Source organism: Arachis duranensis, chromosome 3 (assembly GCF_000817695.3).
Source record: "Arachis duranensis cultivar V14167 chromosome 3, aradu.V14167.gnm2.J7QH, whole genome shotgun sequence".
Classification (NCBI taxonomy): Eukaryota; Viridiplantae; Streptophyta; class Magnoliopsida; order Fabales; family Fabaceae; genus Arachis; species Arachis duranensis.
Window position 1 is genome coordinate 39,835,608 of NC_029774.3, and position 14,465 is coordinate 39,850,072.

Genomic DNA, 14,465 nt, shown 5'->3' on the forward strand with positions numbered 1-14,465 from the left:
ATTTATCAAATTTTGAAAAAATATGCATGTGACATTTTTCTAACTAAAATTAATTAGATAAAAGAAGAAATTTTAAAAGTTTATTTTGTAATATTTACATTTGATGGTATTAAATATAATTATAACGAACATTACAAAGAAAATATTAAATGAAAAGAAAAACAAAGGATAGAAAATCTTAAATAGAAGTGTGTTCACATTTTGTACTTATCCAATAACTAAGGATATCATTAGTAATACATAGAAAAAAGAATTGTACATTTTATATACACATAACATTTTTTTAAGGTAATATTACTTCTACTTTTGATAATGTCACTTTACATCTCTTTTTTTTAGCAAATATATTACTTTATTTATTTATAGATGAGTAAAGCATGATCCTTAATGGTATGGACAAGAGTGTTTTAATTGAATTAATCTTTCAAAATCAGTATAATATAACACAAGATAAAAGAGAAAAATATTTAAAATAAGATTGACAGTATTTTTTTTAGGAAAAATCTAGGGTCAGTAGATTTGTTAAAATTTGGTCAGTACTTAATCAGTAAAATAAAAATGAGTGCTTTTTTACTATTAGATAAAATCTCACACCATTAAATATATTATTGATGACTAATTGATGGCTACAACTTACAAAATTTGTTGTTTCTCTAGCATTTTTTTTTTATTTTTTATTATATATATATATATATATATTTTAGTAAACATTCATATATAATATATATGAATTTGATAATTGAAAATTATTAGATAATTTAATATATTTGATTATCTAATAGTTCCGACTATCTTTATGCAAAAACAATTTGCATTTGACTTTTTACAAAATATTTCACCTAGAGAGAATGAAGATACATACATTATTTGTAATGACCCAAAGCAAAAGGCATAGAATGCTTAAATGTGAATGGTTCCGTGTTGAGAATAAGGTGAAGTGAGTGAGAGAGAGTCCCCACTAGTTATGAGAAGGACAAAAAGAAAAAGGGTAAATGGGTCCACTCACACTCCACCCTCTTTGATCCCTCCAAAATCCAAATGCTTTATATATAAATTGAATTCAGTTGCCATTGAATTGCATTAACCACTTCAACTCTCTCTAACAAACCCACCACCACATAACACTTCCAAGTTCCATCCATTATCTTTATTACATTAAACCCAAGCCCCTCAAAACCTATAGGATGGAGAGAAAAATTCATGTGGTGCCTGTGGTGTTGTTCTTGTGGGTTTGTACTTGTGTAACTGCTTCTGTTACATACGATCACAAATCTCTTATTATAAATGGGAAAAGAAGGATCTTGATATCTGGCTCCATTCACTATCCAAGAAGCACACCCCAGGTTGGTGTTTTCATCATGCTTCATATCCAATGCATGCAATCAATCAAAGGTTTCATGCTTTATTCTCTTGTGATTACAGATGTGGCCGGACCTTATTCAAAAGGCCAAAGACGGGGGCCTTGATGTCATTCAGACCTATGTCTTCTGGAATGGACATGAGCCTTCTCCGGGAAATGTAATGCACATGCCAAATTAACAAAATTATATGTGTGCGTGCGTGCACGCGTGTGCGCCAAAACTATTAAGGACTTAAATAGTTTATGTTTGGTTCATATAACTTAGAAGAAATTTTTTTTTCTTTTTCAGTATTATTTTCAAGATAGGTATGACTTGGTGAGATTCGTCAAGCTGGTTCAACAAGCTGGCCTTTATGTTCATCTCCGCATTGGTCCTTACGTTTGTGCTGAATGGAACTTCGGGTATTGATTTCCCCCCAAAAGAAAAATAATAATAATTTATGGACAATATTATATAATTATTCTTAGCAACCAGTCATATGTTCTGTTTTTGTATTTTATATTTTTTATTATTATTTTTCAGGGGATTCCCTATTTGGCTAAAATATGTTCCGGGTATTGAGTTCAGAACAGACAATGGACCTTTCAAGGTTGGACCTGTCAATTTTACTTATTATTAATTGATCAAAAGATAAAAAATATTAGTGAGTAATATTTGTGATGATTTGTATAGGCTGCAATGCAAAAATTCACTCAGAAAATTGTAAGCTTGATGAAATCAGAGGGGTTGTTTCAAAGCCAGGGAGGTCCAATAATCATGTCTCAGGTAACCAGAAAAAAAATGTTAATAATGTTCATTTAATATGTAATTTAAATAAGAAAAGATATTAAAGTTTTGTTTGATGCAGGGGCAACTAGTAGTTAGAATAATAATAATCGTGATTGGTGGTGGTTTAATTTGAATAAATAAATAATAATTGGAATAATTGAATTGAAAATGACAGATAGAGAATGAGTATGGACCAGTGGAATGGGAAATTGGTGCTCCTGGAAGATCATACACAAGATGGGCTGCATCAATGGCTGTGGCTCTTGACACTGGTGTTCCATGGGTTATGTGCAAGCAACAAGATGCTCCTGATCCTGTTGTAAGATACTTACTCTATTTTATTCATTTTATTTTGTTTTCTTCTAATTGAACTATGGTGGTGGGGTTTTGTAACACTGTTTATGCTTTACTTTGGTTGGGTTAAGGTTGCTACTTTTATCATAAGTTGTTGAAACCACGTGTTTTTATCTTCTTGGTGGATGAGGTTTCTGTGGCTTACATCTGCAATTCTTGTATCAAATTCCGCACTTTTTTCTCCTTGTTGAGGGTTCGATCTATAATTGGGGTAATTAAAGTGCATAGCTGGGAACTTGGTTGCAATTCAACTTTTTTCATGAGGGGACCAACCAACTTGTTTGTGTTTTCAATTTCAAAGACAAAAATTGATTTCATTTACTGTGGCTGTAGATTGACACCTGCAATGCCTTCTACTGCGAAGGCTTCACTCCCAACAAGAATTACAAGCCCAAGATGTGGACTGAGAATTGGACTGGCTGGTATATATCTCATAAAAATGCTACCATTTTTGAGAATTTTTCACCTGGTGTTTCAATCTTCTATTCAACTCTGCCATTTTTGTAGGTACACTGCTTTTGGTGGCGCAACCCCCATCAGACCAGCAGAAGACATAGCATTCTCGGTTGCCAGATTCATTCAGAATCGCGGCTCGTTTGTTAATTACTATATGGTATGTTGCTCCTAATCCTATGCATTATTGTTGTAGACTATAACTATTTGATTTAGGTCTCATGTCTGATGTATCTAATTTTTGTGTGAAGTATCATGGAGGAACTAACTTCGGCCGCACGGCTGCTGGCCGTTTCATTGCCACAAGCTATGACTACGACGCTCCCCTAGACGAATATGGTATGTACTAAGATTTTTAGATAATAAAGCCGCATTACTATCTGAACTAACCTTGTTCATCTCTCCATTCAGGACTACCAAATGAACCAAAATGGACTCATTTGAGAGATTTGCATAAAGCAATTAAACAATGTGAGCCATCTTTGGTGGCTGTGGATCCAACACTTACACTCATTGCTAACAACATTGAGGTAAGAGTCTAAGTTGATGAAGAATACAAACAGAACTCTCTCTGCATTGAAATTTTAATTTGCTTTCAATTTGATTTGTTCTGTTTTTGTAACCTTAGGCACATGTCTACAAGACAACCACTTCCTGTGCTGCATTCCTTGCAAATTACAACACCGGATCTTCCGCAAAAGTTAGATTTGGAAACGGGGTGTATGATGTACCGGCTTGGTCTATTAGTATCCTTCCTGACTGCAAGACTGAAGTTTTCAACACTGCAAAGGTAACACAATTTCCATTTATACTTTTCCTTAATAATGGAAAATATGCTGAAAGATTATAGTGTTATTGTGCATAAATTCTTTATATGTACTGTGCTTTCATTCTTTTCCTTTTTCTTTTCTGGTCATTACTTACTGTGTCTCAATTTAATGCAGGTTAGTGCCCTGAGATTCGAGAGGAAGATGACTCCAGTAATCGGTAGATTTGGTTGGCTGTCATTCAATGAAGTACCCGAGTCGTCGGGTCCAAATGATCGCCTTACTGCAAATTCACTCTTGGAGCAGGTTTATGTAACCAAGGACTCTTCAGATTATTTGTGGTACATGACAGAGTAAGTATCTTTCAACACGTTGGACTTAATTAAAGATAGCATGGTTTTAAAACCATGAAAGATTTACATGTTTTGATGTTCAATATTTCTGTCTTCTCGCCATCTAAATCGATTTCAATATCCCTTTTTCAGTGTCAACATTAGCCCTAATGAAGGTTTCCTAAGGAATGGTCAATCTCCTGTTCTTACAGCAATGTCAGCAGGGCATGTTCTGCATGTTTTCATTAATGGACAACTTTCAGGTGAATTATAATTAATAATTAGTGTGCTTCTCTTGATTAGTGTCTCTAGAAAACACCCTTTTTTTTTTCAATTATCAATCTCTTTGTTGTGAATGCAGGAACTTCATATGGTGGATTGGATAATCCTAAATTGACATTTAGTGACAGTGTTAAGCTAAGGGCTGGAAACAACAAGGTTTCTTTACTTAGTGTCGCAGTCGGTCTCCCGGTTAGTTTTTTCTTTGCTAACATATATTTTTTTCGTTAGATTTTTTTTCATCTCAACTAATTTTTATTTGATCAATACCAGAATGTGGGTACACACTTTGAGAAATGGAATGCTGGGGTGTTAGGTCCAGTCACATTGAACGGTCTAAATGAAGGGACAAGAGACCTATCTAAGCAGAAATGGTCTTACAAGGTTTGTTATCTTATAAATTTTTTCAGCTATTTAGCAACATTGAAAAGTTTTAAATCATAATTCACCAAGCAAATTTACCAAATTCTTAGGTGGAAAATTGAACAATGAGATGCTTAGTATGGATAAGGCTGCATTGTCGGTGTAAAATAGTTTTACAAAATATCATATATTATCGCATTAGTTTAACAGACCACCTTCCACACCAATTACATGAGGATGAATCAATGCATCAAAATGGTTTTGGTTTCTGAAAACGGCTATTAGCTTAAAAATCTGTATGCTGTTGGACAGGTTGGTCTGAAAGGCGAATCATTGAGCCTTCATACTGAAAGTGGGAGTAGCTCTGTTGATTGGGTACAAGGATCACTGCTAGCTGTAAAACAACCTTTGACATGGTACAAGGTAAGAATAGATCTTCAGCAAAATGTTGCATTTTTGTTCTTCTTACAAAGATTATCCACCTTCATCTACTTGTATTCTGAGTCATTGTATTGTTCCTTAATGTTATTAGACAACTTTTAGCGCTCCAGCCGGCAATGAACCGTTGGCTTTAGATATGAGTACCATGGGAAAGGGTGAAATATGGATAAATGGTCAGAGCATCGGTCGCCATTGGCCTGGATACAAGGCAGGCGGTAATTGTGGTGCTTGCAACTATGCTGGAACTTACACTGAGAAGAAATGCCTTACAAACTGTGGACAACCTTCCCAGAGATGGTAAGAATTTATACAACTTTTTTTCGCTGATAGTTAAGGAATGCTTGACTCCTAAAGAGAGAATCAAATGATATAGCAAATTTCAGAGTCCTCTTCCAAAACATCAAAAGTTACTACAAATTTTTTGAGAATTCATAGAACTTGGTTACAGAAGCGAATAATGTTGAAACTATTTTTGTGGTTCGGACAGGTACCATGTTCCTCGCGCATGGCTAAGACCAGGTGGGAACTCCTTGGTTGTGTTTGAGGAGTGGGGAGGAAATCCTGCAGGGATTTCTTTGGTGAAGAGAACATGAAGTGTGTACATAAAGATGCTTCTGAAAGGGTATTCCAAGTTCCAATCATCTCCTTCCCATTTTTTCAGAAAAAGAAAAATTAGTAAACGTTCATTTGACTTAGTACATTAAAAACTTAAGCTTTTTGGTTTCTCAATATAAACCTTACATTTTTGAATCCTTAATCAATGCCCTTAACTAGATACAATCTTATATTGTTAACATCTTTCCAAAGCTTATCATCATTGTCATCTTTATTTCTTTTCTTTTTTGGCAGAACTGCATCAGCAAGCAATCTTTCATCTTGCTTGGTAACTGTAGCTCCAGAAGAAAATCTGTCTAGAAAAAAACACAATGAAGCTCTCATTTTTAGCCTTATGCATTTAGATCCAATGATTGCACCAAATAAATGTGGCTCAGATCATATATTAGGTTCAAGTATATACAGAGAGTATTCAATCAATGTTCAATCCTACTACATGCTCTAAGGATTAGAAGGCCCAAAAGCAAATGTAGATAAGAGAAATGTCGTTGCAGAGAGATGCTGTGTATATAAGCCAAGAACTATTGTGCTGAATATTGATTACTTTATGTATACACATTACAGGGCTTGTAATGAAGATTGAGCCCTTTACACATACCTTATATATATATCCAATTGCTACATTGTTGCACCAGATATAAGTTTCTTTCTCTATTGGGAATATGATGTAAGAACAAACTGATGAAAAGTAATAAAAGCGGCTTGGAATTTGCATTGTTGATCTCAGTTGCAGCACTAATTTGTGATGTTCTACTTTATCTTAGATTTTTGTATAGTAAGAAGGGAAAAGATCAGCTGAGAGGAGTGGGTAATTCTGAGAATAGTTGAATTTTGCATCAATCAAGATTTTAAGTTGTTGTGTAGCGTTCTTTAGAGAATTATGTGAGTGATATATAACATTTATTCTTGATAATTAGTGCATGGTTATACAAATCAGAGCATAAATACACCAACTAAGGTGTTCGTGTGTCTGACATGTGTTAGTTTCTGATAATTTTTTTTAAGAGTGTTACACATACATGTCATTTTGGTTTACAAGACATAAGCTGGGCTAAATCCAACAAAAAGGACGCTCACCCATACGAGCGTGTCAACACGCGCTATTCAATGGTTTCCATAGCGCGCTTCGCGTTCCTCCTCTTTCTTCTTCTTCTTATTCTTCTTTGTATTTCTTCTACTTTTTCTTCACGTGTTTCATCTTCATCGTCGTTTTTTTACTACTGTTGTTGTAAGAAGATAAAGAAGAAGAAGCAGCAGAAGATGAGAAGGAGGAAGAGAAAGAGTTTTAAATTATGCATAACTTATCAGAATAAAAATACACCCGAATATCTCTGTATTACACCCAAATTTGCTGCAAATACAGAAAGATGTTCCCTCTAATGTTCATTTTTTTCTTCTTTTTTTCCTTATTTCTTTCTTTCTTTTAGTTAAATGAATGTAAGTTCATTCTCTTCCAAGTAATTTTGCAGTATTATGTGTTTTTTCTTCTTCTTTGTTTGATTTTTTTATTTTTATTCTTGTTAAAAGAGTAAAACAAGAAAAAACTTGAGAAGGTAAAATAAAAAAAAGATGAATAAGAAAAAAAAGAAGAAGAAGATGGTGATGGTGATGATGATGAAAAAAAAGAAGCAACAAATAATGAGGAGGAGGAAGAGGAAGAGTTTTAAATTATACAGAACTTATAAGAATAAGGAAAAACTACTAAAAGTACCTATGAAGTTTACAAACGCTGACAAAAGTACCCATAAACTAAGGAAATTAATGTGATGTACCCATGAAAGATGGGTTCTGAATGACAAAAGTATCAAAATCCTAATTTTTTGTTAATTTTTTAATAAAATTTTTAAACTACCCCCACCATCAACCTCAACTCACTTTTTCAATCTTCCATAACTCAACATGAACCTTTAAAACCCTTGCCATGGAGTCCAAAACTATTCCTACAACAGATGAAATGAACATTTATAGTGTGAGTTTTGGATAGTAACGCAACAGAGGATTGCACGCCAAGATTAACAAAAGAATCAATCAATATCGATGAAGAATCAGAGAAAGAATCATAAAGGAACAATTTTTAATCGTTTCAGTTGTTTTCTCCTTTTTTTTTAAATTTGAGGACTTTCTTTGTGTGAAGACATGTGGTGAAAAAAATGGGAAAGAATTCACCATACTAAATTTATTTGCTAGGAACCGGTCGAAGTTCTCTACCACCACCACCACCATTGATTTCAGCCTGGTCTATTATAGAAGTAGTTTTAGACTCCATGACAAAGGTTTTAAAGGTGCAGGTTAGGTTATGCAAGGTTGAAAAAGTGAGTTGAGATTGAGAGTGGGGTAGTTTGAGAATTTTATTAAAAAATGAACAAAAAATTAGGGTTTGGATACTTTTGTCATACGAAACCCATCTTCCATGGGTACATCATTAATTTCCTTAGTTTATGGGTACTTTAGTCAGCGTTCGTAAATTTTATGGGTACTTTTAGTAGTTTTTCCTATTAAAAATACACGCAAATATCTTCATGTTACACTCAAATTTGCTATAAATACAGAAAAATGTTTTCTCTAATGCTACATTTTTTTTCTTTTGAATTGAATCAAGCCTCAGCCACTTGATTGAATTCAAAATAATAATCAATTTCGTTCTGGTTCAATTGACAATCTAAACTTGAATTATTCATTATCTTCAACAACGAGATAGCTGATGATAGAGGAGAAAGAGAAAAAAAAAGGAGGAGAAGAAATTTCAATGAAAAAAGAAGGAGGAAGAGGAGGAGAAGGAAGAAGTGGTGTTGATGATGACCATAACGAAGAAGAAGAAGAACGTGTAGTAACGGTACAAAATACGTGAATATAAATGACTTGTAAAGATTTGTATGAAAAAAATGCTTATATGTAAAGAATAATTCTTTTTTTTTGAAAATGGGTTCGGTCTAGTCAGTGTTTGATTAGACTCAAATTAGATCCTAATAGTTTATTGAGTCTAAATATATACATATTTGAAAGTTATGTATAACAAACTAATAAAATATTATATTTAAAAGTTAACTTTTAATAAATATTACTAAAAAAATTATTTTTAAGAAAAATAACATTATATAATATAAAATATTAAAGTAAAAATTCACATACAATTATTTTTATATAAGATTGAAAACTATTAAATGATTTGATATTTTTTACTAAATTATCATCTAATAAATCTTAGCTATCATTTTTATACAAAATAATTACATGTGAATTTTTACTAAATATTAAATAAAATATAACATTTTATTATTAATTTTGCTAAAAAAAATATAATTTAGTTTTTGTAATTTGAATTCTAATCGAATTAGATTTATCTAAAACATAACTCATCTCCAAACCCAATCCAAAATCAGCATCAAACAAAAATAATAAATTTAAACCCAATAAAACATTGTTTTTAAATTGGATGAATTTTGGATTTTTGAGGCTTGTATTCTAATAGCAAAGTTATTTGCCTCCTAAAATGCCTCCAAGTTCGATTCTCAATAATTACAACTGAATTGTAATTGACAAATTTTGTAGTGTATATTTTTTTTATCGTGGGTAGGATCAGAAACCTGATCCAACGCGAAACAACACAACAACCAGATCACATATTTAAGAGGTCTGCTACACATACAAGTCTTTTTTATTTACAAGTCTTACAAGTTGCTAACGGGCCTTTTAATGCGTTATTCATCCGTTTCCTGTTTTCAAAGCACTACACTGTATTATGAACGGTTCCTCTTCCTCTTCCTCTTCCTCTTCGTTTTTTTTCGATTTTTATGGTTTCTGAAATCAAGTTTTTCCTCTTCCTCTTCCTCTTCCTCTTCCTCTTCCTCTTCTTCGATTTCATGGTCTTTGAAATCGTTTTGAATAAGAAGAAGCAACAGAAGATGAGGAGGAAAAAGAGAAAGAGTTCTGAATTATGCAACGAATTTTGGGTGTATTTCTTAAATCCTTTGGGTGTATTTTTGTAATCCTTTGGGTGTATTTCTGTAATCCTTTTGAAGATAATGGAACTTCAGAAATACACCCAAATGATTACAGAAATACACCTAAAGGATTACAGAAATACACCCAAATGGTTACAGGAATTCACCCAAACGATTATAGGAATACACCCAAAGGATTACAGAATACACCTAAAAGATTACAAAACTACACCCAAGGGATTTAAGAAAATACACCCAAAATTCGTTGAAGTACATCTTATGCATAATTCAGAACTCTTTCTCTTTCTCCTCCTCATCTTCTGCTGCTTCTTCTTCTTCCATAAAGATTTTACCATGAAAAATCGAAAAAAACGAGAAAACAGAGAGAAGAGCACGTAAATAAAGAAGAAGAAGAGGAAGACGAGGAAGAAGAATGTGCAAAAACGAAAGAAAAGGAGAAGAAGAAGAGTAAGAAGAAGAAGAACGTGCAGCAAAAAGAAGAAAGAGAAAGAGAAGGCAAGAAAAGAAAGAAAAGAAGAAGGAGAAGACGAAGAGGAAGAAGAACGGTTCGAAGCGCGTTTTGAGCGTTAGTTTTAATTGGACTTGTAAGACTTATAAGTATTAATCGCTTGTATGCGAAAAATTTCTCTAATTATTATTATTACAAAATATTTTGTTAAATGGAGAAACATAGCTAACTCTCTCTCTTAAATCCTACAAAACATCCTCACAAAATAACCTAAAACTCCTCCTCTAATGACTTTTGCTCTCCTAATTGGTTTTTCCTTTTTTTTTTAATTATGTAGTATGGAAGTATCCTGTTTTAATGGTGTATTTTGTTGTGATAAACCACTACTAAAAAATTAGTTATTACAGACGAATATTTTCGACGAATTTTATCCCACGAAAATACAAAAGGAATTTTAGAGGAATTTTTTGTCAGAAAACAAAAAAAAATGAATTAGCATAAATTACAGACGAAAAAGAAAATCCATCGATAATTCCGTCGAAAAAATTAAATTTTTTTCCATGGGAAATAGTTATAGACGGAAAATTCGTCTATAATTAAGTAGACAAAAATAGTGCGTTTTATTAAATTATTACAGACAAAAAATCTGTCTGTAATTTAAATTTTCCGTTGATAAATATTGAGATAACCTTAATTTTATCACCACCCATTCACACTCCATTCGAACGTTGCTGTAGAAGGTGCTGTCGAACTCTTCGCCCTCATCCCTCGAACTCTTCTCCTCTGGTAGAAAGTGCTGTCGCCGCCGGCGGGACAGACCGTGGGTGCCTTCGTCATCTGGGAAAGCTCTACTCGGCCCTCTTCGCATTGTTCCTCCTCTCCTCGCCGTCGCACGAAGTTCTGAGTTGAGCTGGTGGCATCACCGTCGCGAAGGGTTCCTCCCCTCCTCGCCATGCATTGTTTCTGATTCTCTGCTCCTCGCCGTTTTTGATTTAGGATTAAGGTAGTGTTTGCCTTTGATTTTGTGATTTTATTTCCAATTTTGTGATTTAATCTCTGCGTTTTCCTGCTTCTCCTAAATTTGGATTAACTCATCGAGTTCTTTGATTATTCACCATGAAAGAGCCATTGTGTCAAGTTTTGTAATGACTTGATTGTTTATTTGACAGTTCATGAATTGCTTCCCATGGCACTGCCCTTGCTGATTCAGAGTTTGCTGAGAGTTATGGTAAAAGTGCTACAGGAGCCGTAGTTCACAAGACTCTGCGCTTTTTGCGGTGCTGAGCTGAGTTTGAGGTTTGGTTTACTTATCATAGAGGATTGTAATTGGCACTTCTATGCGGTTTGGTTTACGCTGTAGACTTTGGGGATTCTTAATTTATGTGTCTCGGTGTGTATGCGTGCTGATAATCGGTGTTATAATTTCTGTACTTTCAATTGGAGAGTTTTTCCTCTTTGGTGATGTTTTTTGCAATCTTCATTAGGTGAATTTTTGGAAATTTGAATCTTTGAATTGAAAGTGTTGGGCTTTGGGGGTTTTGTATCTAGTCTGCTAATGCTTGTTTTCTGAACTTCTCCTAATGCCTCTTTCTGTGTAGAAGCATGTCTATTTTTAATGTTTAGTAAGAATTAGGGTTTCTCGTATGTAGTTGTTGGATTGTGATTCTCCTTACATGGAAAGGGTACTTTGTACTGTTCAATTTGTGTGTTTGTTCTATAACTTGAAAGCTTATGGTTACTTCTTAATGACGGTGTTTCTGTTTATTTGGTTGTTTGACTTGTATTAGTTTCAGATTAGTTTTCCTTTTACAGATATATATGTCTGCCACTAACCTCTCTTTTTAATTTATATCTACAACTGTAGTTGTCCTGAGGTGAGCAGAAAGTATCAGTTTTTGGCATATTCAAAAAGGTTTTGTTATTGGAGGAACTCAAGTGAAGTTTGGAAGTTTAGAAGATCAGGGGTATAATTGTGCTCAATCTACCTGTTACATAGAGCTCGTGAACTATGTGAAGAATATTTTCATTTAGTAGTTGTTGTTGTAGTGGTGGTGGTTTTTATGGTGACACATAACTACACTTTTGATATATAATATTGATGGAAGAGGTGAATTTTCTTTCAGATTTCATGCCTTTGAAAATGGATCCTAATTTCAACTCTAGTTTCCTCAATGGATTTAGATTCAGCCAAGTTCCCACTATCCCCAATGTAGAGGAACAGTGCCCTGATCCTGTAAATGGGTTGGAAACCATGAACTTTGGATTCATGAATGACCCTTTTCTTCTTCCACCTGATCAAGGTTTGCACTTTCCATCTACTTCTAACTGCTTTCACTATTTACCTTATTATTTTTCAGATCACTTCACTACACTACTGCTCTTCTTTTCTTTTTAGTTTGTGGCCTTAATTCTCTATCCTTAATTATGTTATGTGTTTTGATTTTTCAGTGTATATATATGCATGATTCAAGAATGTATGTGTGTCCTTTCATTTCTTTCTTTCTTTAATTTTATTCTTTGTTTATATTGAAATAAAGTATTATTGTGTATGATTGGATCTGAAGATGAGTGGATCAAGTTAGGAACATGTGCTTCTTTTCTTGGCTGCATGTTCTGCTTAATATTATATTTGTTCCTTAAGTAAGTTGTTAGTTGTGTTGTTAGCTTGTTATTAATTGCAATAAGTAGATTATTGATTGTCAATATGTAACGATTTTCATTTTTCAATGTAAAAAACCAATGTTGCTAATTTTATTTCATCTTTTTGTACGACATGCTACCCATGAACAGGTGGAACCTGCGACCCTTGTGCCATTAGCCAATCAATGCAAAAAAGTATTTCTGGTATTATTCACCACCCCACTGTCATCAAAGGATCCTGTACTGTTTGTATTTTACAATATGTAGTTGCAAGTATGTCTTAAAATGCCTAGTTTGCAGGTTATAACTCAACTAACTGATTATATATGTAATACAAGTTTCAAGCAAGATAGATACATTGAGACAGCATCTTTAAATAAAGCAAGTTCTGTGATTAATACATAATGATTAAGTCATGATAACCTTAGTCATGATAACCTTATTCATGATAATACAAGTTTTCATGGTTTTATACTTGGGTGTATGTTCATTAATGATATTTTGAGAGGGCTTAGATCAATGTGTTTTCCTTTAAGACGTACTTTGATTCCAAAAGATAAATGCCACTTCATATGGCATCTTGTCAATTCTTTTCATGTTGCCGGTGTTGCTTGTCAAATATAACCTTAATGGGCTGATGCTTTGCCATGTTCTATATTGGTAAATAGCTAAATAACTAGAAATGTTGATGTTATGGTTGTTTAAAAAAATGTAGTTTTTTGGATTATTACTGAAATTTTGGAACCTGAGGATTAATGGCCATATGTCTTTTTATAGAATGCTTTGAAGTTTGGATTTTGATATAGGGACCATGTTATTTTCTATATAATTTGCATTTTTCCTTTTATCCCAGAGTCATTTTAATTATGATATTGATTTGCTAATTCCCTTGTCATTGGGAGCATGTACAAATAGATTATGTAATATCTACCTCTGTTGTCTAGAAAGGCTTGTTTAGGAGGATACCTAACCTTTCTTTTTTAATACACAAATCTTGTAGTTATACAGGAGACTGTGAAAAGCCTTGAAGCAAGAAATTGATTAATGAAATCTGTTATTGCTTTGAGTTGAAATCTTCTTTTACTTAAAAAATTTACTCAATTTTTGGAATTGAAATGCTGACAATAATCAGATCATGAATGGTGCAACTCACATTCAATGTTAAGTTTCATATGTTGTTAAAATTTGATTGTTTAAAAAGTATGATGATCTCTGTTGTGTGTGTGTGTGGGTGTGCGTGTGCGTGTTTCAGTTGTGATGAAAAAGACAAGGAGATCATACTTGAGAGGCAATCCCTTTCTGAAAGGCAGAAGGTTTTACAGCAAAAACATGAAAGGCTACTTCAATCACAAACGTTGCTCAATGAGGAAGAGGATCACCTTTTTAGTAGATCTCAGGAACTAGACCGTCTTCAAAGAGAATTAGAGGATACAAAAAAGGAGTTTGAGAAGGAACTTGAAGCCCTTCATGATGAAAAAACCAATCTAAAACTGATGGATGCCACTCTAAGACAAAGAGAAGAGGTTCGTCTCTGAAAATTCTTGGTCTAGATGAAATTAATATGAAATATATACTGTCTTTCTGTTATTCATGTTTGGATTTGCATTCTGTAAATATAGGTACTTGTTAAACAGGAAATCGAGTTGAACAAGAAAGAGCAAGAGTTGGTTGAATTTCAAGGA

The 14,465-nt window shown here is 33.4% G+C and overlaps 1 protein-coding gene across 1 annotated transcript; it reads left to right on the forward strand.

The window, feature by feature from the left end:
• Positions 1-1,069: 1,069 nt before the first annotated feature.
• On the forward strand, positions 1,070-6,459 carry LOC107478825 (beta-galactosidase). Its single transcript, XM_016098962.3, has 19 exons — positions 1,070-1,343; positions 1,423-1,518; positions 1,650-1,762; positions 1,884-1,950; positions 2,034-2,126; positions 2,305-2,448; positions 2,817-2,905; positions 2,991-3,096; positions 3,188-3,275; positions 3,348-3,466; positions 3,565-3,726; positions 3,881-4,056; positions 4,189-4,298; positions 4,397-4,506; positions 4,588-4,698; positions 4,990-5,100; positions 5,210-5,415; positions 5,606-5,740; positions 5,968-6,459. Exons 1-18 carry the CDS (start codon positions 1,185-1,187, stop codon positions 5,709-5,711), a joined length of 2,166 nt encoding a protein of 721 aa, XP_015954448.1. The 5' UTR covers positions 1,070-1,184; the 3' UTR covers positions 5,712-5,740; positions 5,968-6,459.
• Positions 6,460-14,465: the final 8,006 nt, after the last annotated feature.

Coding starts and splice junctions, on each gene's coding strand:
- LOC107478825 (XM_016098962.3), top strand. CDS start 1,185: ATGGAGAGAAAAATTCATGTGGTGCCTGTGGTGTTGTTCTTGTGGGTT. Junction 1,344..1,422: donor ATCCAAGAAGCACACCCCAG/GTTGGTGTTTTC, acceptor TTGTGATTACAG/ATGTGGCCGGACCTTATTCA. Junction 4,699..4,989: donor AGCAGAAATGGTCTTACAAG/GTTTGTTATCTT, acceptor GCTGTTGGACAG/GTTGGTCTGAAAGGCGAATC.